The sequence below is a fragment of the Struthio camelus genome, chromosome 3 (assembly GCF_040807025.1).
Source record: "Struthio camelus isolate bStrCam1 chromosome 3, bStrCam1.hap1, whole genome shotgun sequence".
Lineage (NCBI taxonomy): Eukaryota > Metazoa > Chordata > Aves > Struthioniformes > Struthionidae > Struthio > Struthio camelus.
The window spans coordinates 10,131,556-10,157,025 of NC_090944.1; the positions used below are offsets into that span (position 1 = coordinate 10,131,556).

Genomic DNA, 25,470 nt, shown 5'->3' on the forward strand with positions numbered 1-25,470 from the left:
GAAGAAGTTTGGAAACTGGGTAGGCTTCTAGCCCATGTGAGCCCTCTTGGCATGGAGGAAGTAAAGCCAGGTTTCCACCTTTTTCTTGCACAGAAATCACCCTTTGTGAGCACCAGCAATGCCAGAATATTGCACTTTCCTATATGCGTTGTATCCCTTAAGATCGAAAGTCTCAGCCTCTGTTTGGCTTCTGTGCACATGCTTTTATAGGTGTTCTGGTTTCTGGCTTTCTCCAGTGTTCTCACACAAGGATATATAACTTAATCTTAAATTATAGCTCATGGCAGACATCTGCCTGCTTCCACAGACAGAAGATTTCTCCAAGTCTAGCTCCTCTGTAGAGAAAATGATCTTTTAACTGAGAATGGGTGGCCATAGTGGCCAGAGAAAGGTGATTTAATTAAAGTAAACCTCAAATGTAGCAGCTTTTCAGATTCTGTGGAAATAACGGCTGCCGTTTTGTTAGTTTACCGTCATACATCAAACTGTCTAAGAACACTGGAAGAAATTTGATCATAGCATAAAGGAAACGTCCTCTGTGAAAAACAGGTCATTAGAGAGGCATGGCTGGAGATGGAAGATACTTCGGTTGCCAACTCCAGGCCACAGAGAACAGGTTGCGCTATGCGTGTTGGTGGAACTGATATCAGACTTGCGTTTCACGATCCATGGAGCTAGTGAAAAACAAGCCTCTGTCCTTTCCTCTCCCCTCTTGATTTAGCTTTAGTTAATGGAATAGCAGTTATATTTCATCCGTAACACGGTTTCCAGTGATGGCAATAATGTAATGTAATTGTCTCAAAACCATACGAGGTGTGAGTACTGTAAAGTGAAAGCAGAAAGAACTATGTATGCTCTGCTTGGAATGGACGTGGCATTAGAGTATGCGTATAAATATTCATTTCAGCTAGCAGATTGCTAGTGCAGAAAATACTATAAAATATAGTTCATGAGTGACCATATCAAAAGGCTTGCGGTTGAACACTAACATGTCCCAGCGACAGCAGAGGATTATGCTTTCCCTGCTTTATCTGGTTGCATGAGGAAAGCGTGCTTGACCTGTGACAGTACTCGTTACTATATAGTTCTCTATATGGGCGCCACGTTAGTATCAGCTGACTTGTCCTCACCATGAAACTGAAATGCAACTCCTGTTTAAATCCGGGGACCTGCTGAGAATGGTTCTTTTGAAACATAGGCCCAGAGAGTAGGAAGTGCTGGGTACTAGTGGAATTGCACAAGTGACCTTTGATTAGTCGGACTTCAGGTTTCAATAGAACTGTAAGAAAGAACAGTTGTGTTTTTATGCAAAGTGTATGTTCTAATGCATTCTGACTTTACTGTTTTTTTTTTTCTTTTAGATAAACATCATGTCAATGGAAACAGAACAGTAGAACCTTTCCCAGAGGGAACACAGATGGTTGTGTTTGGTAAAGAATAGCTCTAAAATGTATAGTGTTATTGCATGCCAAATATCTTGATTTCAGCCAGGGTCCTTAGAGTTTCACAATCTGGACCGCTACTGCCATTTTCTAATCGTTACAATCAGCTAGAGCCGCTTATGATTCTGGGATACGTCCATGCCCAAAAGTGTTTTGCTGAGTTATGCAAACCGAATGTTTAATCCTTTATTTTGTTCCATACACATTCCCAACTATTAGCTTTTTATGTATAAGTCCTATAAAACAGTTCATTAGTTTAAACAGAACTCTGAAGATGATCATGACTCTCCAGACCTTAAGTCATGCAAGGAACTCAAACTGTTGGGTGGAAAGCTTTATTTACTGTGCTTGCAGAGCTGTTACCACCTCCATGCCCCCAAACCAAACCTGCTGTTCTGCACTTTGTGGCTAATCCCGTAGGCTTCCTGACAGCTGAGCTGGAAAGGTGGACAGTTATACATGAGATGTTATTTTTCATTGTATTTCTAATATTTTCTATGAATGTCATTCTTTGAACCCTTCTGTAAAACTTCAGAAAAGTATTTCTCTAAAGAGATGAAGAATTACCTCTAAAAGAAATAGACTTCTTAAGATATATCAGAATCATCTGCCTTTTACCAACATACGGACTTCACCCAAATCTGGAAATAGTTGGATTTAGAGCTCTCATTACAGAACGTACTACAGAATGTAATAGGAAAGAAAAAAGCACATTCTTATGACAATTATTCTTAAAACTCATTGTTACAGAGAGTGAAAAATGCCCTAAACCCATTTTGAACTATAATATTGAATTGTTTAGAAAGAATATAATTCCCTCAAAACTTCTGTGGGATGGTACAGAAGTATCTTAGGAAATTTATTATATCCTGTTAAACCTTTATCTGTGATCTAGGAGTAAATATTAAATCACCACTTGATACATCTGCTGAATCATCTAGGCTGGGGGAGTTGTAAATCATAATAAGCACGAGTCAGGTATATAAAGCAGTCTTCACTTCTTGAGCTGGGCCCATTCTGATAAAATACATATAAATATTGACACCTTCAAGACTGTATGTGTAACAGCAAAGAATGAAAGATATATATAAAAATGGAGGATGTGCTCTGGAAAGCAGTGATTCTGAGGAGCAATGCCCCCATATGGTGTCACAAAAACAATGAATGCAGCCTTCAGATACATAATCAGCGATATAGTGAATAGATGTTAGTGGACAATTTTACACATCTGTTATATGGTGTTTCTGAGACAGATACTAAAATACTGCATGCCTTTCACATTCTAGCGAGTAATTAGAATTCGTTAACAACAGCAACGAAAAAGCTATCCACTGAAACAAACTATCAAAGGAACCAAAACAATCTGTGTATCATTGTGTCTTCAGATATGCACTGGGAGAGTTAGTGGGGTACTTCATCATGGGTTTCAGATGTCCTACACCCACCAGGTTGCTAGCTGCCGAGCCAGAGGGATAGAGGTCTCCTACAGCTTTATGGTGGGGAGATCTCAGAAATCCTAGGGCGTCTAACATGGAGCCAGGCACTTGTGTCAGGCACCTACATCACCCCAGATGCTTCCTGAAGTTATGCATCAATAGAAGACACATTATTGATCTCTATAAAGGGAAAAGTAGTAGGAATTATCTTCCCTACATGGTACAGTAGATCATATTAGATAATCTAATCATCCTTACTGACATTAGAGGTTATGAATCTTATTTTTTACAGAAGAAAGTAGCTTATGTCAATATGGCATTTTCTCAGTCGCTGAGTTCAGTGACAATAATCTGGTCTAATTTAGAAAAAGAAAAGACATAGCATAAATATTTCAAAAACCTGAACAGTATCTGAAAGTTCTTATATAATAATAGTTTACTTATTTGTCTAGAATAAATTGTTGATCTTAATAGGTTTTCAAATAGAGCTGTGTTCGCATCTGAAATATTTAGCAATTCTATGTAGAATGCAAAGGGCTAAGTTAGCCACAGGCACTAATTTACTACTCCAAAAATGATATTTTCAATTTATTATTGTAAAAAATCTTTGTAAGAATTAACTTTCCTGTGATGCTGATGTTTCTGTAGATACCATGGTTTTAGAGGAGAAACAGTTTGTAATAGGAGTATTTTTAATAGCTGATCTACTGTGGTTAGAAAAATTTGACAATCATTTGGGCATGTAAGCTCTTTTTCAGTTCTGATGCCGAAGTGACAAGCTTCTCAACATTTCACACTTGTGGATAAGAGGATGGAAGGAGTTTTTAATTAATCCTAGAGGCTCTCTTCTGAGGGTCACATTATTAGATACATGGGGTGTCACCATTCAGTTACCATGATCACGTCTTCAAGTTCTCTTTAGAGTATCTCTAATTGAATATCATCTTCCTGCTAGTATTCCCTTGTCTGTAGATTCTGGGAACATCTTACAGATTCTTGGACTGTGTTTGATAATTTTCCTGGAGCTGGTGGAAGATGATTTTATGTTTTCTTTGGAGTTCTAAGGTTAAGGTGGATGTGGGGATTCTTCTTTGAGTTTCTTAATGAAGGTGGAGTTGGAGAGTTCTGATATAGTCTGATATTGATATAGTCTTCACTGGTTATAATTTTAATATTTCCTCTTTGATGGTTAGATCAATCCCTAGTACCCAGTGGGTGCGGTGGGGATTGATGTGGGTTTTTTCTATTGGTTTTATCACTATTCATTCTCCATAATTTGTAAAATTTCATCAAAAGTAGCATCCCACATACAGAATTTCACTAGGAGAAAGCTAAATCCTACTTTGAATTATTCCTGAAGAACTGTTATATTCCTATCAAGCCTGATAACTTTCATCATTTTTAAATTGCCCTAGATTTTCCATAAGAGCGTGATTGCAAATGTTGGGATAGGTGGTGAAAACTCATGCTGCTGCCATCTGTGCTGTGAATAAATGGAAAACCTACATGTTCTTAGGTTTACTATTAGACCTGAAATATAATAGTATACAAACATGACTCTGATGATAATTGTTGTCATTTGTTGGCGTTGGCATCACATTCTGATACGTGGTATAGAAAAATGGTGCTACAGTTCATCTTTGCTATCTCCAAGGGGACAGCATTTGCTGGACCCATGTGAATGAGAATGAATGGAAGCACTCAAAAAAGAAAAAGATTATCTGTTAGTAATTCTTCTCCTCAAATTGTCACTCGTCCTATCCGTGTATACACTTGCTTACTGCAAGTTCTTTGTATTTTAGACTCTGTAAACTAGGGGGAAAAAACTAAGCTAGTCATTTGTACAAGTAGCATCTCTGACACCACCTTAGCAAAAGAGTGCTTCTTAAACCTCTTCTCTAGCAACATCCTTTAATCCTGTAATTGTGATTGCACAGGGACTGGTCTCAAAGAGCGGTAGTTGCTGAGGAGTAATCCCTCTCCCTTAATGATATCTACAAAAGCTAAAAGATGGTAAATAACCTTGTGATTTTGTAGATATAACCTACTTGCAGTGCATATTCCTAATGCTTGGATGGTATTAGATTCATCATTAAAAATAACAATATAAAATGTAATGCTTGGTTGTAAACAGTCATCCTTTTACCTGCTTGCAAAATACAGTAAGATTGCATTATATAGCTCTAGGTTCTGCAAAATCTCCTTAGAGATGCTCTTACTAATGCTATGTTATTTACTTTATGATATGACTCCTTGTTTTGATCAAGGTGCAGGTTGAATTACATGGTAATTGTTCCTGCAGCTTTCTCATTTATAAGAGAAACTCACAGTTTTCAACAGACTAATTAAGTGATCCTGAGATTGCCCATTTGTCTGTTTAGCGTTGTTCAGCTGCCTGAGAATTAACAAATGCTTCCTTGTTTTTACAACCATGAACAGCTAGATTTCAAGGATCTTAATGGAGAATATTTTAATACTAACAATCCAGTGACCTGTTAGTCCAATTTTCATCTAGTAGTGAAGCACCAAGGACACGATAGGTACATAGACACTGCCCATGGTCTCACTGGAGATACTGTGGAATGTTGCAGCAAAATCATGACGTGTATCGACGTAAAAAGGGAGGTATATTCCCAGCTTCAGCTACTTAAACAGATGAAACACTAGGTGTCATGTATTATGGGTAGTAAAATAGAACTAATTGAATAAATGCCTGTCCAGAAAGTTTTCTTGTAGCCTTTATGGCCATAGACATTTTTGATTAAAAATATTTTGCTTATGTTGACTGATTTTGATGAAAAACCAGTCCAAAAGAGAAAATCTGAACATACATTAAAAGACTGATAATGTGTTGAAAAGAGGTAGTTTAGGGTCTGAAATGAGCTTTAGGATGTAAGTATAAAAAAGGTTAAGTAAATGCTTCAAACCTGCAGAACACATGCAACTCAAAATAAATGAATAGTTCCATCGGTGCCATTGTAATAATGTATATTTATATATATATTTTAAACACATATTTAAATGCATTATGCTCAGAAAACACTTTTGGTCAAAGTTTCTGATTTTTAAGTGTATATTTTTCTTAAACAACTACTGCTATTGTAAGACTCCAGTTTTTCACAAAGTACCAATATATTCACTGTACTTTATATCCTAGGCTGTTCCTCTAAGAGGAAGAGTTGTGTATATGGTGCATTCATAGAAGGGTTCTTATTTATTTCCGTAAAATCTGGCGATAGTTCAGATTTCTAATTATTACACTTTTAAAATATAGGACTATATTATGTTGTATTTGCTTGACATATACTGGCTAGTAATGGGATAATTGGTTTCTTCATGTAAACAAAATATAGCCAGAAGTAGAATGTTAGGTAACTGATAAGAGCTAATTAGAGGCATTTCTGAACTGGCAGATGGATCCAAGCTTCTTCACCTTATGCTCTGCACTTATTAGACAGCAGCATGTTCCAGTAATTCTGTGGAGCCATATTATTGTTGTACTTTGCCTAGGTTAACATGTCCTGTTGAGATTCAGATCAATCCCACAATTTCTGCTGCTTCTAAAAGTTATTTAAAAACTAAAACGGGATCGCACCAAGATTGTCCAGGGAGCCCCAGCATAGCCAGCGAAGTCCTGATTTCTCAGTCTTTGCATGTGGCCTGCTCAGCTGCCTTTGCTGTGCCCATTCCTCTGCAGTGCGGTAGCAGAGAACCTGTATGAGAATTAGGCTCAGAGTGCAAAAAAGCTCAATTTCTTAGAAGAAGCCTGCTCTGGGGTGGTTCAGCCTTTTCTAATGCGGGCTCTATCAGTGCAACTTGTCAGCTAAAGGAAAATCATTTCCAGCTGGATTTCTTAGTGATGCACTCCTCCTCTTCAGACGTTTGTACAGAATGTTTTGGCTACCTCCTTTAGCTGAAAGTCATAGGACTCATAATTAAAACCCTGAAGATGTATTTGGCAGCAGTTCCACAGCATTCTCCAGTGTAAATCACTGCATGGTCCCATAATTGCAAGATTTTTAAAAGACTTTATCAGAATTTTCTGAGTAGCAGGTCTTGAGACTTAAGGGATCTGCTTAAAAACAGTGATTAACTATTTGTCATATTCACGTGCAAGAACAGTGTTTCTAGTTTCTAACCCCAGCCAAGAGAGTAGACGAGGTTCACGTTCATACTACGCTTACCATGAGCAGAATTTTGCAAAGAGAGAGTTTTCCTAAGATCTTACCCTAAGATCTTACCCTAATCCAGAAGAATTTCAGACCTCTCTTTCAATCAGATGATTCATTTGCCAATGTTTTCCTTAACCTTTGTCTATGAACATAAAGATAGGAAGAAACTTCCTTTTACTGTTACGGAACGATGGACTTCAGAACATTATTTACACTATTTGTAAACTATTTGGACAGTTTTAAATAATCTTCAGAACAAATGCAAAGTCCTGTTGTAATATAGGTCTGATAATTTACCAGAACAAGTCAATTAGTGCATTTATTAGAGTCCAAACCCTGTCTTTAGCTCTTTTTAGAAATACCCCAGTTCACAAGTCAGTGACCTTATTCTCCGTGTGTTTAGTTTTTACAGTCTCTAGATCTGAGTGATCTTTGGGAAATCTTGATGAACAAAAGGAATAAGATTCTTTTTCCGTCTTAAAAAAATGCTCAGATGATTAAGCTTCTCAGTAAGATTTTTATCAGCAGGTGATCATAATGACTGACAACAATATCCCTTATTTATCTTGTTGATTGCTTGAAAATGGGGTGGCATAATAGAGAATGGATCCTTCTATGTTTGCTTCCTTTACTCGTTCCTGAAACTCCTACTGGTGGCCACTGTTAGAAAAGAAAACGTGTTAGGAAGGCGTTTGGTCTGACTCAGTTTTCAATAACTGTGTTTTTATGATAAGCTCTGTTCTTTTCACGGGGAGAAGCAAATCACAGGAAGCGAAGTTTGGCCCCCAAGACAAAATACCCTTTTTGTAGATAGTAAAAAAAAAAAAAAAAATCAAACAATTTTTCTCTGTTCTTTGCTCAAAGAAAAGGAAGAAGTCTTTAAACCATACTACACATGTCAGAAGGTATTATATCTCTCTCTGAAGAGAATATAAGACTTCACGATGTTGAAACAGGTGTTTGTGCTGTGACCCAAATTGTAGGAGAAACATCTACAGCAACACTGCCAGATGTTACAAGGATCGCATTGTGGGAGTATTGAGAGCCAGAGGGGACATCTTCCAGAAGGGATTCGTGTTTCTCGTGCTAATTCTCTTTCAGCATATTGGAAAAGTGAAGGAAGTGTACTAACTGGGTGGATTTGTAAAGCGTTGAAGTGTTTAAGCTGTACTGTGTTCACAAGGTGGTGTAAACACTGAGACTTAACTTTCTGCAGTTCTGTAATGAGAAAAAAAAAAAAAAGTTGAAGACATTGCATAAGAAAAAAAGATTGCCTAAAGGAATTCTGCTGTGTCCCTAAACCAAATTATGTTCCTATTCTTCCCTTTGCAGTACGTTTATTGAAGAAATATATTCTTTTTTCCCATTTTCCTTTATTATCTCACTTTTTTTTTTTTAATACTGACTTATAGCCAGTGTCTTTGTTGTGCCTCTTTCTGAGAAGTGAAACACGGTCTACTTCTCTGCCTCCACTATCTAGTCCTGCTTCCTACTTGTCACCAGTGCTTAAACATCCTGGTCTGCATAATCTTGCGCAAAGTTTGATGCCTCTGGTTTACTGGTCAAACCTTCAGTTGATATGACAGCTGGGAAGCAATTGCCAGGGAATATTCTCTGTTTATTTCACTAGTATAGATAGTTTAGTATAGTTTTGATAGTTTACAAGTTCTAAATAGCTTAGTTTACCATAGTTTATCCTTGAAACAAGCCCATAAGCCGTATTGACAGGCTCTCTGAATCATCAGACTTGTTAAACAGTTCAGGCTGTGTTTTTCTAATACAAATTTTATTGATGGAATGGGTACTGGTGGAATAGCAAGCTGGACTCTCCTTGATCTTTCAGAAGCAAGTTTTAAGCCAAAGGGACACATTCTAGAGCTGAATGCTGTCTCCTACATCTTTATTTAAGATTTAAATAAAAGTATCTTTAAGGTTGGAAATGATCAGATCCCACCAGGGCTTGTGAGGAAGGCTTCCAGGTGAGACTGCTTATTCTTTTTTCATAAAAATGAAGGTTTAGGAGTCTAACAAGGGAAGCGCAGATTTGAAAATTTTCCCCTAAGCCTGTTGCAAAATAAGTTACTAAACACAGAAATAAGTGTAATTCCAGGACAGGTTAGAAGTGTCCTTTTAAAAATAAAAATTTCTGTTGTCCTACAGCATGCCATAGGCATTATGGGTTAAATGCTGGCCTTCTGATTTGATAGCATTGCACGCCAAGTTTGTAGTAATGTAAGTGGCAAGTTGCAAAGCCCTGGGTGAGACAGACCCAGATAAATACAGAATGCTACAGTCTGCTTAGTCTTTACCAAGGACATTTCCTGACATATATAAGTACTAATAAGGGACAATAAAATATCCCTAATGCAAAGTGAAAGCTGTCCTTGATCAGCCGAACCCTTCATAACATTCTTTTATTTCAAAAGATCCACACATCTTTTTCTTTTTGCTTCTGAAAACAAAAGTAATGCGGCCTTCAAACACAATATCTGTCCTTCTCTATCAGGGACTTGTTTATGCTAATTCAGCTTTCTTGAGGTAATGAAGAATTTAGCTTTGTGTGAATTTCCACTTACAGTGTGTATTGCACATTAGCACAGCTCCCGAGTTTTTTAAAATGAAATCAGATTGCAGCTTTTCGATCAGTATTACCCATCTTAAAACAACCATCCAATATGTTTTTGGGTCTCTTCCACTGAAATGAGTAGAAGATACATGGTTGATTTTAATGGCTTTGGGGATGGGGCTCTGTGATATCCAGTGGCAGAAATTGTCTCCAACATACACTTTTATCTTTTATGCAGAAAGCCAGCATAGAGCACCTAGTGGTACAAAAGCCTTGCAGAGAAGTAAATTTCTTGCCAGTGATGAATAGGGATATATCAGTGACTGGGATGAACATATGCTTGGCCTCGATCTGAGTTGATTTAAGTTTGAAATAGAAGTAAATTATCCTGTTAATGACTAGAGGCTGCCCTCATCAGATTTATGCTGCTTTGTAAGAGATAAATGTGTGTGTATGTTTATGTGCTCGTGCATATACACGTACATATTTACCATCAGAATTTGTCCTTAGATTCCTGTTCATAAAGCATACAGCATGATGACGTAATAAAAAGCATACAGGATGATGATGATGTATTCTATTCAGCCATGAAAAATATGATGCTAATTGTCAGTAGTTACAACAGCAGAGGAAAAAAACATAAAGAGCTTTTTGGAAGGATAAAATTGTGTTGTTTTTGACAATTTTAGACATTCTATGACATTTGCAAAGTATATCAGTGCACCTTACAGATCTTAATGGAGGTGTCTTTACAACACTATTGTCACATACTGACAATTCTTGAGCTGGGTATGTAGGACACGGAGATTAGGGTCCTATATAAAATACATATATATATTACAGAATCACAGAATCACAGAATCACAAAATCGTTTAGGTTGGAAGGGACCTCTGGAGATCATCTAGTCCAACCTCCCTGTTCAAGCAGGGTCACCTAGAGCATATTGCCCAGGATCACATCCAGACGGCTTTTGAATATCTCCAGGGAAGGAGACTCCACCACCTCTCTGGGCAACCTGTTCCAATGCTCTGTCACCCTCACAGTGAAGAAGTTTTTTCTCAGGTTCAGATGGAACTTCCTGTGGTTCAGTTTCTGCCCGTTGCCTCTTGTCCTGTTGCTGGGCACCACGGAGAAGAGGCTGGCCTCATCCTCTTGACACTCCCCCTTCAGATACTTGTACACATTTATGAGATCGCCTCTCAATACTATTACCGAATATTGGGTTACTCAGTTGGGGATAATCACATTAGGATGTGATTTTCAAGAGTTTTTCTCATGAAACGAAGTAGATGATCTCAAAAGTCATGTCTTTAGATATCTTGCTTAAAATCTGAGATAAAAAATTCTTCAGTTACTCTTAAAATACTTGCTCAGAAATGCTCCTGAAGCTCACGGGGCGTCAATTTATATTGATTTCATTAGTCCTTTCAAGCTATCAGATTGGAATTAATATCAGTAAATTTTAGGCATCTAATCTAAGGTGATCTTCAAGAATTTCTTCCCAGTCAATAGAGACACTTTTGGAGGCCAGTTCATAACAGCTCTCTTAGAAAGGAATGAATCACCCTGTATAGGTGCCTAGTTCTTCTCACTGACTACAAAAAGTATCTGAACAACTAGCTTGGACTAGAGGGAACTGATTAATTTGCATAAACATAAGTATTCAGTGCCTTTTGAGGTGTGTTAGGGCATTTGGGATGTCCACATGGGGCTGACGGTGACGGTACGGGTCTTATGGGAGATCCATGCTCTTCTGAACTAGCAAGTGAAGGCCCAGTGGGACTAGGACATCCCAAATGATACTAGGTACAACTATATGTATCCTCTATGTTTAAAGATTTAATGTGCAGAGTAAAGCATCAGCATTTAAGTGTAACATACAAGTATCTGTATATGAGCTAGATGTCTAATCTCCTATTACGGCTAACGGAAAGCTCATGAGCAGGGCAGGATTGAGCTGCCAGACTTTGGTTTACAGTGACATTTGTTATATCTTGAGTGTTCTTGATCTCCAGCTTCCAAGGACGCAAGTCTATCTTTTTTCATATCTGTCACTCCTATGCTAGTCCTGTGCCGGCTCCTTAGGGCATCTCAGATGGCACTAGATACCTTTATTTAGGCATCTGAACTGAGCCCTGGATCCCCACTGACTATGATGGGAGCTTAGACACCTTTTGTCAGGTGAAAACAGGTGAAAACTCCTGTTTATAGCGATCTAAGTGTAGTTGTTTAGGCCTGCAAGCTGAAGCACACCCTAGAGGCCTGTATTTCAAGTGAGGTTAGGTGAGAAGGATCGCTTCTGAATTCTTGAGTATTCCTCACAGAACCATTTACGTCCCAGTATATGCCAGATACATTATTTACCCTTATATTTAGGGTAATGTCCACATTATTAGGATTACTTCCAAAGGCAGGCTGTGCTCACCAGTATGAGCTCTCTATCTGCTTATTTTGGACCACAAAGAAAAGTCTTTTGTCTTTAGGAGAGAGTGAAAACTCCACCCTTTAAGAGGCTTAGACAGAATTTTGTTCAAGATTTTTATTCTAAGATACAGCCTGGCTTTGCTCACCATGCAGGGCAGACTTTAGAGTGGAAGAAAAAAATACACATCAATATCGAAAAGAAATAATATGATCAGTTTTTCAAATAAGATAAGAACTAATCTCAAAAAATTGTGATTTGAGTTGAACGGTAAGTAATTTTGAAACAGCCGTAGTTATTTGTTTGTGAGCCAGGGAAAACAGCATGCAATATGTCAGGCTTTGAGATAAAATTTATTGGTGTATCGTTGGCTTAAATCCAACATTATGCTCGTAAATAATATAATCTTAGTGTGACACATTTCTGCTTGAACCTTGACTGAAAATTATTGAGAATCATGTTATGAATTATGTAGTAGCAGTCACACATTCAAGCAAAAAGGATGTAACTTGAGTGAAATGTTGAAGTGTATTTGTAATTAGGTACGAAATATAAAGGTGCATAGTTGTAAAAAGGGTAAGACCTCTTTCTTTGTATCCGAAGGTATAAGATGGAGCCTCACTGCAAACTCAGGCTAATGGTCATCCAACTTTTATTGGCTCATTCTTCTGGGATGGAAAGTATGATGTGGTTGGATGTTGTTGTTAACTACATCACTTTTTTATATACTGTTAGCACCATCTTCTGTGTCTTATTTATACTAGCTCGATACAGCCCAAGGCTCCAGACAGATCTTTGACAATGACTATATATAGTCCAACTGCACAGCAAGATGAGAGTAACTCAGTGTCAGACTTAGTGATTTAGGCATCAGGATGGTTATGCTCAGACTCATCAAGTATGAGAGCATTCATCCTTTGAGGCAGAGAAAGACAGTATCAATTCCTTTCCTTTGTGAAGACCAGTGAAACCAAGATCATTTTATGGGGCTACTGCGTTAAAGATCTGGATGTATTTTATAGATGGAGAACGATGCTCTTAGGTTTTGGTAGCTAACAGTCCCTCTTCAGACCATTGTGTGGTGTGCTGCTTGGCCATGATTAGCAACGTTTATCTCCAGACATTCACATCTGGATCCTTTTTTGTTCATCTTGACTATGGGTATGCTAGTTTGTTCCCAGGCTGTCTTTTGGAGAGAACCAACTCATTTCCCCTGAGATGAATGCTGCGCATGGGCACCGCTGTTCCTAAGTCACGCTATGAAGCAGAGCTAAGTTTCACTCCCTGCTATCCCCTGACACTCTCCTAGCAGGCCTTGTGTCCTCAAATGTCCTGCTGTGCTCTCACATGCCCCAATGCATGCAGCCCATAGCCTTCACCTTATACTCTAAAAGCACCTCTCTTACGGGCTGACACAAGTTTGAAATGAAACCCTACATTGAAAATGTGTGTGCACACATTCACACATCAGAAATTATGTCTTAGCTCCATAGGTGAAATGTGTTTTCCACGCTAAATGGAAGAACATGGTTATTGATCATGCTTTCTGTTTCAGAGCTCTAGTTTCCCTTTAAAATTCCTAGACCTTGTACTGTGGAATATCCTGAAAATAAAGAACAACAGTGATACATGAATAAGTGAGGCCAGGCTATGAACGTGATACAGACATACTCAGCCAACTGGAGCTGACAACAGTATGAAAATTAAGCATTTGTGAGGAATTCAGGAGTATTCGTGAGCTTTACGTGTTTTAGTAGTGTGCCTTCAGGCAAAGAAGACTGCATATAACTGGAGATTTTTCATATGGATTTTCTCTTGCTGACCAATGCCTTCTTTATTCTTTCATCAACAGACTTTTCAGTAGGGCACCAATTCCTTGGTGTATGTAACAAGGCTGGAAATTGTATCTTTATAAGGTACGTTTATACGAGACTTTTTTAACAATCTTAAGTTAAAGTTGACTCATTTTACAACTAACCTTGATCACCTCCAGCTATTTATTCTAGACTACAATTATTTATGCTTTACCATGCTGTAGACCAAACCCAAGGATAAAGCAAAAAGGCAGTGAGGCAGTATTATTGATTTAACAGTCTTATTGACCCTATACAAATGATCTCCCAAGAATTCAAGGTACTTTGCTGATCCAAAAAGGTTTTGGAGCATGTGCTGGAGCTTGCACAGTTGCTCCACTGTTTGCATCCTGAGGCTATGTGAGTCTTTCAAACCTCAACCAGTTGCGCTCTCTCTGGCTGCAGTCGCTGTGGGTCTAAGACACTTTGCTGATAATTCCATCGGTCGTATTTGGCCCCAAACTCTCTTCTTGCACACAGTTTTAGGAGGGTAGCATCAGTATTTTAACTGATGCCTGAGCAGATAACTCCTCTCCCTGTCAATGTCCATTGTTGGAGTGTGGAATAGGAAAGGAAAAGAAAACAAAACAGAAATCAGCACTATGCCAGTGGATCAACCCATGATTTTCCCACGCTGTGAATACTGTATGCATTTCTGCTCCCCTCTTCTCAAAAGAGACATAGCAGAGGTGAAAAAGGTTCAGAGAGGGGCAAAAAGGATGATCAGAAATATGGAGCAACTTCTGTACAAGGAACAAATGGGTACGCGAGGAGTATTCAGTGTGAAAAAGAAATTACTTAGGGAGATATGAGAGATCTACAAAATGATGATGGGCATGGGAAATGTAAAAAGGAATTGATTATACAGAAAATTTTCCAATATAAGAAGTAGAGGCCATCAAATGAAGCAAGTAGGAGCCGGTTTCAAAATAAATAAGAAGAGCTGGAATCAAATAAAAGACTCTGGATTTACTTACCAAAGGATTTTCGGCATACAAAAGGTTTCTCGGTTTGAAATGGAGCCAGGAGAAATAGTTGGAAGGGAGATCCACTGAGAGTTATTCATTAAAGAAACCATATCAAGCTCAGGGTATTCTGACTAAAGCCAGAGACTGGGACAGTAGTCAGGGCAACTACTGTGTGTGTTTCCTCTTTTCTTGTTCTTCCCTGAGTGCCTGCTGATGTCTACTGTTGGACATAGGGTACTGCGTGAGATGGATCCTTATTGTATGATATACTGTATGCCATACATCATGTGCATCGCATATGTGTGCTGGAGTCCAGGTGGGCTGGAATCATAGCACGGAGGGAAGTATTTTTGCTCTGCCGCCTGGACACAGTCCTGTCTCTATGGCTGTGGTACCTAAGTTATCCAAGCCTAGCTAGATAACGGAGGTTATCCAAAAATACATTCGTAAGTTTCTCTGACCACATTTTATTTAAGCTAATTTAACATCCATTTTAGTAGTCATTCTGTTGCATCTCAGGCTTGTCTGTGAGCTGTCACAGCTATGGCATTGCTCTGATGTACGTAACAACAGAGACACAGTGCTGGCAGTTTGGATAGTCCTCACCTCTGCTAGACCTTATTCCCTCCTTCTATCTATTTTGAAACCTGTGAAAATGATGTGAGATTATATTGTGTCTTGTTTCCCTTTCTGAGGAAAAAAAAAACCATACCATACCAAAGCATCAGCAAAGATGATAGAAAAAAAACCCAAAATGATTAGAGGTATAATAATTTATGTCTGAGGCAATTCAAAAGAGCAGGTACATCAGCTTACAGGGATGCAGGATAATGGTCTTGAAAATAATGAACAGGATAAAGGAGGTGAGCATAATGCTCTTATTACGTCTTTGTTGTACCACATGAGCCAAGGTATCCCTTGTCTTCTGTTAAGCTGTTCTGTTTCCCTGGCAGAGTAGGGTGCAGAGTACAATGCCTAGGTCAGCCAGTATAATGGGCAGCAGGACTAATGACTGCGGTTCAAATACCTCTGATGTCTAATCATATGCTTTACTGGCTACAGCTAGACTTTTCTGGACAGCAGAACACAGGTACGGTAGTGATTTGTGGTAATTTGATTCTGATTTTGATCTGAGTACAGAGGGAATGCTATTTTTGTTTGTTTTAATAACTGTCAATTCAAAACCTGCAAAGGAAAAACAAAATTCTGCTGCATGCAAAAGCAACTCTCACTGTTTATTCAAAGAGATGCTATACAATAGCCACATCCGATTTCTTGTTCGAGGGGGGAATTTCCACCACAGATGGCTGCCATGCAGCTGTCTGGGTGCTTCTTTAACAAATAACCGAGCCTATGTCTGTATCATATTATGAGGCTCTCCCAAAAGCGACCATCAAGATTACATGGGCTATCTATTTAAGCAGGAGCATGCAACTACAGCCCTTAATGCAGCCAGTGGCTGTGTTAGTAGGACCAAGGTGCATGTGACTGTACTATAGGGCCTCATCATGCCCTGTAGTTTAATATTCTGCTAACCACATCCAGAGAATACAGGACGTTTGGAGGATATCTGAGAAAGTCATGTGGAGGTCATGGACCTCACTGTGCACAGTAGCTGTTCCTGTGCTGAGCCATCGCTGCGGTAAAGACACTCTGCTGAAGCATTTATTATAGTTAGGTTATTTTCAACAGTGACATGCCATGTTTTTGGGGAACGAGTGCGCGTCAAATACTGCATAAATGGTAAATGACTAACCACATATCTGTTTGGCCTCTGTCTGTTCCTCTGGATATAAATTAGTTTTTCTGTAACAATCTTCTCTGGTATTTTTTTGAGTAATTGTCTTTTTAGGGGTGGGTGAGTTATTCTCCTTTGCAAGTGAGAACATACCAAAACTTTATTGGCTACTAACAGATGAGAAAATAACTCTTGGAAATTCTGTATTTCCATTAAGGACAACTTTGGTCCAAAATAGATCAGTTTTAATGATCTTCTAGGCACACTCAGAAGACATTTATTAGCTAGGGCTTTTATTGGAAACAGGTTAAGAGTACGTTTCTGTGGAGCTGGGGAACGCAGGAGGACGAAGGGGCTGTTTGTTGAATCGGCTTGTTATTTGAATGTCATTATTTTTTGATCCTGACCAATTATAGATTGTAAGTTTAAATAATTGTCGGGGTGCCTATAGCTTTCTATTGTTGTCTAAAATCTAAGGTTATAAATAAAATAAGTGATATGAGATTACTTTTTCTGAATGTGTCTGTAGCAGTTAGTTTAACTTAGCAGTAGTTATCGAAAAAGGGAAAAAAAAGGCAATATTTCTATTCTTTGCAGCAAACTAACTTTGTAAACAAGTTATTATTTTCTGCATCATAGCCCTAAAAGTGATTCTTCTTTTACCCGTAACAAAATGTCTGTGGTGCTTTGCTTTTATAATAGTAGAATATATTTTGTTTTGCTTCTGTTTATTTCAAGCTCCCTAAAGGTTGCCAATAGATTACAGAGATTTTCACAAAACAAGGGTAAGGCACTGCTTTTATTGCAGAGATGAATTTATATGAAAGATGCAGTTTTGAGAGAATCAAATGGATTACACAGCCCTGATGACATCTCTTATTTTATGTGTACATCAAGTTCTGCTTGAGTAGCAGAGCACTAAAGTGTGTCAAATGACCGAGGATGATCTAAAATGAATCTCTGGTGCGAAGTGTTGGAATGCTTAGAGCAAAGGAAGATCACAAAATGATTTGAAAGCCACAAATCAATGACTGAACTAAAAATGTGATGCTTTGCAATGAGGCAAATAATCACTTTGATGATAGGACCTTGTAGCTCTTTCTCAATCCTTTTCACATATTGTTGTACCAGAGGTTCTTTTTATCCCTAACAGACTTTTGAAAGGTAATATATTAAGTCCCCTCTTCCAAGGATAAAGTTGTGAGATATGAACGTGGTTAGACTGAATTTATTAGTGCATTAGCTGGCATAGTTTATTCTTTATTAACTGTATCCATGGAGATTCTGCTGTATTAATTCAGTTTAAGACTCGGTTCCATTTCTGGATGCTTCAGAGATGGGCAAAGAGCCTATGCTGCCTTTATTCATACACATCACCTTTGTATTGATTAAATTATTTATTTTGTAAGAAAAATTAAAACAAGCAAAAAGTTAAAGGAGTCAGAATTTTGGCCATAAACCCTGGTATTCTTTTTTGATATCACGAGTTCCTTTCTGTATCCTTGGGATACTTCATTCGTTATCCGTGCGGCCAAGAAACATCAGATGCCTTCAGTACTTCTTAGCACTGCTCTTTAATCATGGAATGAAATGCATACCATTTTAACCTAAATATTTTAGACGTAAGAACTGACTGTTCTTACTTTGTGAACAGCACTTTTTTTGCTGGTCCTATCCATTTTTAGTGCAATATTTCTTTATACGTGATTCAGTTGTTACACTTATACCTTTGTGGGCAGTGATGCTGCATTGTTCCCAGGGATGAACATCCACTGAGCATGTTCCAAAATCCCCAGCCACTAAAGAAAACATTTATTTATTGGTTTCCAGTTCCTGAATTGTACAATTTGTGCAAGTTCTCTTTCATGTTTATGGAATGTACCGGTATGGATGGCCCCATGAATAGGGAACTAAACTTTCTGGGAGGTTGCTGTTTTGTTCTGCGCTTGTGCCCCACACCCGGAACCCAACATGATGAAACTCAATTCCATAGCGAAGGCTTTTATGTGCTGTGCTGTTGAAAACAGTGATGGTGCTACTGGCAGAAGGAAGCCTTAGAGAGAAGATCTTTCACAATCTGCATTCAGTTTTGAACTTCTGAAGCCTTCTTCTCAACCCATTCTTACCAGTTCTGCACCTATCTAAATGTAATGGAATTAATGACTGATCACCAGTTGGTATATTTGGCTCAACATTTCAAAGCAATCATAATGTTCAGATATATTTTCTGTATTTATGGAGACAGTTCTTTATTTTGTCTTATTTTTCATATTACTATATTAAAGCTATATTCTTCCGGCAAAAGATGAGTAAGATGAAAGTGGCAACATTTTATCTAGACAAAGTTTTACTGCAGCATATAAATCAACCAAAATACAGAAAGGAAAGAGTTAGAAAATACATAATTTTATCAAGCGCTATTTCTGTCACGCAGTCGTTGCAGCTTGTAAAAGAAGCATTTTAAACAAAGACCTGTTAGTTGGAATTCTTGGATGTTTCTGAAAGTGTTTCTTTGCTTTGGGACCACTCATACCTCAGTTGTGGAGTACTTCAAGTAAAAATTCATAAATTATAGTTCATGTGAGGCGTAATTATTGTGTGCAAAATGCTTTGATGTTTTCGGATGAAAGGAGCTAAATGCATGTGAATTAGTATTTAAGTATTTACTTTTTATAGGAGGCAGGAAACACGGTTCCCCAAATCCAAACAGCTGCTGCCAGGCTTCCTCCTATGGCATATACTCATGTTGATGTCCTTTTGGGAGCTGGGAAGTAAAGCCTATGAGCTGTATGTTTATGTTTGGGCCTAATGAATCCTGCACATCTTCCCACTCCTTTTAACCTTTCTCTTGTCATTAAGAAAGTGCCGAGCATGATTAATGCAGAACAAATTGATGAAGAACAGTCATTAAGAAGAATGTCTGTACCCCAAGACTGCAGAAAAAGGTAGAGCTATAGCAGTGGTTGGCTGTCTTCAGTCTCACATGAAGTACTACTCTTCCTATTCACTTCTGGGAGCAATTCGCAATGTTAGTTCTGATGGTTTAGCTCCAAGGTGAACTCTCAATTACCTCCTGAACGGTTGGGGTGCAGCTCCCAGGCGGAGGCTGCATTGCGCAGCTGGCATCCCAGCTCTGCCAGGAAGAGGTGTCGTGGGTACGAGGACGTTCTGGTGCATACCTCCAAGGTCTGGAAATTTGGCCTCTGCTGGTTCTGCGCGTTCTTTTCCAATGTGTGATGACAGCCTTTCAGATCAGCATTTTTTGAAAGAAGTTTTCCAAGAGAGGATTTTAATTGTGGGTTTTTCTTTTCATGTGGACTTGCCAGAATACAGTTTTATTGGCCTTCAGGATAAAGTTGGTTTATATGATAATCCTCCTCTCTAGTGGGTGGGGAAGGAATACTGAGGCAGAGAATAAGGCCATCTTTGAGAGTACTTTAGTACACAGACACGTGTATATCCCTGCTCTCTGCTGGTTAAGATCAAAATTGCATTTAAACAGGAGTATCTGAGATCTCTTCTACGATAACTGTGAAATTTAGAGTAGCTATGGTTTGTGCCTTATTAACATCTCTGATGTTGGCTTCAAATTTATTAAAATACTGTTGGCTTTATGCTATTTATAACTTATAAAAAGCTTTTATGATGGATTGTATAAATGGATTTTAAGAATCATTTTCTTTCTTTCTATCTATCTGTCTATCAGTCTATCATCTATGTTGCTTTTCCCAGTGTGGGTGTTGTTATCTTTTAGGGTCTTCCAAAAGTCACACTTTTACTTATGGCATGTTATACATATTTTTTGTGTTGAAAACAAGGGAGTTTTTAACTTGATAGTAAAATATTCCTTCGCTATTATGATATTCTCCTTTCCCTCTTACAATAATTCTAATCTATTGTGCAGATTTTATACAACCATACATATATATATACACACATGCACACACACACACTTCGAATGTCAGCAGCTACCATACTGGCATAAATGAATTGCCGGGGCATTTGTTAATTTGAATGAACATGAGGCTTCTGCTTCTCCTATGGAAAAAGAAGCAAACCCAACAGTTTCTCTGGGAATTCATGCAGTGTGAACAGAACACATCTTGGCAAAATGGTGAGCCAAGAAATTCCTCTTTAGTTGCTCTGTTAGGCAAACTGCATTTTAAATTTCTTGCCGAGGGCTTTGTTTGACTTGCCCCAGGCAAGCTGTTCAACATATTTATCAACCCTGTTGTAGCATTAGAGCCAACGCTTATCTAGGAAGATCATCCGCTTAATGCCATCTGTCATCAGGAGTTTTATTTCTTTCAGCTAAGCTTGTTCTCCATTTCAATTTTTTTATATTCCTCCCAACCATTTCTTAGTTGATTGTTTTCCAGTGATCTTAAATATTCTGTGATTGCTCAAATATTCTGTGGTTGCTGCATGTTAAACCCCTAAAGACATCAATTTTATTTTAAATCCTGATTGATAACATTAATCCTATATCCATGCAGATGGCTCAGCAAAGCATCCTACATATTACAGTGTTATGTAAAAGATAACATTACATTTGGATCTGGAATTCTTTCTAGATTCTCAGCAGAAATTTGAAAGAAATGAAAACAGAGGCTCATGGGTAATTCATGCTGTATTTTGATCTTAGTGTCTATTAGGACGAGGCTTTGATCATTTTAGATTTTCAGGCCCTTATTAACCATTGTGTAAGTACACAGGCAGTGTGAATGTATTTAACAAAGCTGTATTCATTCACTTTAGGTGTGATTCGGAGATCTAGTGCTACTTTTGGATTTGTGTCCAGAATGACAGTAAAGTCAAAGAGACCAGTGTATTTCCCTGCAGAGAACAAAATTTAACCTTCTGGAACTCTGGTGCTACTGCTATATAAATTCAAGAAAGATTCTTGTAACCAGGGACACCACAGCTGTGTGTAGACCACAGAGTGGATGTTCCTCGTGGGGTGCCAGGATGTCCTGGTCTCCTGATCGTCCAGACTGGGAGACCTGCTGGATCACATCACAGCTTCCTTGTTGCTGCCATGCCCGTGTTCTCTCTGGGTGAGAAGGAGGGAATGGGAACATGGTGGTACGTAGTAAGGTCTAGCCTGACATTTCAGAGCGAAGATAGGGTACCCGCTTTATGGTCCTTGCAATTTAGGTGCATGCAGCATAAATATGTCTTTGGCTCAGTACTAGGCAATATCAGCAGCTGGACCAACTTCAATCAGTCAGCTGTACCAACTGTGCTACACAATATTTTATAAGAGAAAAGAACAATCACGCTTAGTTAGCATTCGGTGGAAATGTATGTAATGAGCATTATTATATGGATATATATCTTGCTGAGGTTGGATTTATCCCTTCCAATTCGGTGAAAATATCATTTCAGTTCAAAGCAGCTGAGCAATTCCTAGGCTTCTCCAGATTTTATAGAGGTAACTAAATAAATCGCATTCAAAATTTGGGCCAAATCCCACACTGGCCAAGAGAAGCGGGGATACTGGCAGCTGTGTCCTTCTCCCGGAGAGATGTTGGCTAGGGTAAGACTCACTGAGGTAGACCTGTGGGATGCACTGTTGGCTGTCCTTTACCGCTTCAATGTATAGGAGCAGCCTGTGCCCCCAGCTACTTTTGGCTGGGTACTGTAGCATTTGAGCAGCTGGCAGGATCGTTGCTTCTAGGGGTTCGGAACATGCGCTGGCACAGAAGCTGGTCTCCTCTGTCTAGTGTGCTCTTGAGCTTTGGATAGATCCTGTCCAGCGACTTAGGCTGCTCTGGGGTTAGGGAAGAGGTTTCCAGGGCACGTTGCTCTTTGTTTTCTCAGCATACCAGCACATTTTATTTTTCTGAGTGTATATTTGAAACTGAGATTTTCCCCTATTCAGTGCAAGCGTACAATCTAAAATCCTCTTAACAGAAGGAGGAGCAGGATGCATATCCTTTGCAGTTCATCGTCTGCAGTGAAGCCTTGCTATCTGCCTGGCATTGAAACAGCTTCTTAATCTGCTGCATGGAAAAGTGCCTTGAAGTGAGGGTGTAGGGATTGCAGGCTGTGGGCCAGCAAAGGCTTGGCATGCCATGGAAATAATGCATTCATTCGTCAGAATATGAGAAAATGAGTCCTCTGATTCTCTGGATGTCCTGTGGAGCTGCTTGGAGGGCAAGGGAGAGATAACGCTTGTAAATAAGGCTGGCAGGAGTGATAGATCGTTGGGCTGTCAGGCAGGAGTCTGGTTGTGCGTGCACCTGATGCTGCTCAGAGGAGGATGTATCACGAAGTTAAAGAATGCACCGTGAAAGGAAATAACATACACATGTACCTATTTTCGAGAAAATAGAAAAATTAGCCAGTATATAAAGAACGGATGTAAAAAACATATGCCTTCTCTGAGTTTCTTGAAGTGGAAAGGTGAGAGTCCCAGAGGCATCAGCTTCCTTTAAGGAACTTCATAGACTTAATTAGTACATAATGGGTGCATCTTATTAAGTTTTAATTTGGATCAAGAATACGCTTTTGATGTGAATCTCCCAGTTGTGCCAATTTACCTCATAGAGTCATGAATCTGAATTTACATCATGGAATCTACGTATTATTATTCAAAGAGGCGATAGGAACACGCATTGGAGAAGGGGATCAGAATGAAGGCAAGCAAAGGTTACCTTTGCACGATCATGCAATTTCTTGTATGAGTAGCGATTTGCATAATTTTTTAAAAAAGTTTTTCAGTCTGCTTTTTATTTCTGGGTGATGGCTATTGTATGCAATACACTTGAAATGCAGTGAAGAATCTGACAGTATTACAAAGCTAGGAACATTCTTCTGAGGACAGATACAAAATAGCTTTGTAATCAGTCATTCTGGTTCAGATTCATCTGACCTGTGTTTGTACACCTGCAGGGTAGACTTCTACAGCTGAGCAAATCACGCTAGACTCCTTTTATAGTTACTGAAGAGAAGTAGGAAACTTTAGGATACAATTCACTGTATTTTGGGGGATTTGATCCAACTACAGATTTGCAGACTTCTAGGTTTTTATAATGCCTGTATATGAGGCATGGACTCATTTTTCTTGCCTTAAAAGATGTAACTAGTTACATGTGAGATATCCAAGAGCATTCTGCCTGGCCTCAGGATGCCATTCAAGCAGTTTACATGTCTCTCCTGAGTCCTGTGTCATTTCTGTCAGCCTTGTGTAGATAGATGTCTTGGATCTCCTAAGGCATCTCAAGTGGCACTGGATGTCTTTGTTTAGGCAAATAAATTAATCCCTAAATGTATGAGCTCCTGTTACAGTCAATGGAGACCTAGTCAATACAGTTAACATAGTTTTTAAAACTATTCGTCTCACTAGAAAGTAAACACCTGGGGTTCAATACAGGCCATTTTCTTTCTATGAAAATTTCAAAATGATTAAAGGTTATTTTTTAACAGTGGGATGTATATCTCTCTTATCAGAGTGACATTTTGCTTTCATTATTTTAGAAAAATTCTTCAGCTTATGCCAACTCCTTTTTGCAAATATGCAAATGATATGGGTTGCCTATGGAAACACATGTTCTGCTGAGTGTAAGGCTGTGTACAGAAAGAGTTGTTCAGAAGATACAAATACATGTACGTATAAAGAGAATAGTTTGAGAAAATGACTGTAGATGCTAGAAAGGAATAGAGGTATTAGCATTTATTTCCAAATTGTGTGATTAATATTATTTATGGCATGAATGAACCTTTAAAGATTCCCATTTGAATCTGTTTGTTTTTGAAGTTCAAAAGCATAAAATCTTTAAATGCCTTTTGAAATTCCAATTAAGAGTCAGTCAAAACCCATCACTAAAAGAATAGGTTTTGTTTTACAAATTAGCAATTAAAAAGTGACAAATATCTTCAATGTTTAAACAGTCTTCTGCAAAACTCATTCTATTTAAATTATACTTTTTGGGGATTTAAAATATATTCCTCAGTATTTCCCTTTTTTCCCCCCTTCTCTTATGAATGCCTGCTGATGCTCTCTGTCTAGCTCTAGAGCTTCCCTCACTTAACCAGTTCAGGGGATTATGTAAATTATTTCATGGACAGTTCAAAATCACATTTTTTTTTTCTATTTTCGAATTATATTCTGAGTAGCTTCTTTCCCTTCTGTATTTCTTTTTTACTCTACTGTATTTTTCCTCTGTGTTGTATCTAATTATTTTGAACATCTTCAGTTTTCTTACTAGAGTAGTAATAATTAAGGAAAGGTAATTTTTTGGATTACAAGAACATCTGAAGCCTTTAACTGAGATTTTCCCCCCATTTCAGTAATTATTGCTCACGTTAAACATGGCTTAAGGCAGTCAGTGCTCTGAAGAACAGACATTTCATGAGCTGATATCGTAACTGAGGAATATTACATGGGGTTTTATTCTTAGTGTTTCTCTCCTTATGACATTTTCTCCCTAGAACATGGCACCGTTTTAGCAGCATAACAAACACCAATGGCTGAATTAATTTCCACAGTATTAATACTGTGGAAAGCAATTTACTATTGTATTGTTGTAAATTATGTCCCTTTACTAGCAGGTTTTTTTATTATGACAAAGATTTCAATTTTGTCTGTTTTCATGGATGTGAAGATTTATTGTTTGTGCAAGGTGCCCACATACTTGAGAAATGATGAGTATAGCTCGCCAAAGGAATAAAATATCTGTCTCTCACAGAAGGGAGAACACAATGAATCCAGACATAAACTGGTTGCAGAGAAGAAAAAGTGCAAGAAACCATAAGGATGTAGGTCATTGGGTCAAAGCAACAGGTCAGAGAGGGCTATCAAGAAGAGAAATCTAAATAATGGTTGTTGATCAAGAAGAGTCAGTGAGCCCTGCCCTGATGATCAGTA

At 38.4% G+C, this 25,470-nt stretch overlaps 1 protein-coding gene across 17 annotated transcripts in view; it reads left to right on the forward strand.

Moving 5' to 3' along the window:
* Positions 1 to 25,470, forward strand: part of MSRA (methionine sulfoxide reductase A) — a 302,387-nt gene that overhangs the window by 122,028 nt on the left and 154,889 nt on the right. For 13 of the 17 annotated variants that reach the window (XR_011139953.1, XM_068936880.1, XM_068936882.1 and 10 more), the window contains one exon: positions 1,362 to 1,430. The exons of 3 other annotated variants lie outside the window; for them this stretch is intronic. Coding sequence is in view for 12 of the 14 variants with exons in the window: in XM_068936880.1 (XP_068792981.1) it covers positions 1,362 to 1,430 (69 nt within the window). In the remaining 2 variants the exon portion in view is untranslated. Of the gene's footprint in view, positions 1 to 1,361; positions 1,431 to 13,891; positions 13,956 to 25,470 lie in introns of all 17 variants that reach the window. One more of the 17 variants, XM_068936887.1, reaches the window with a different exon arrangement.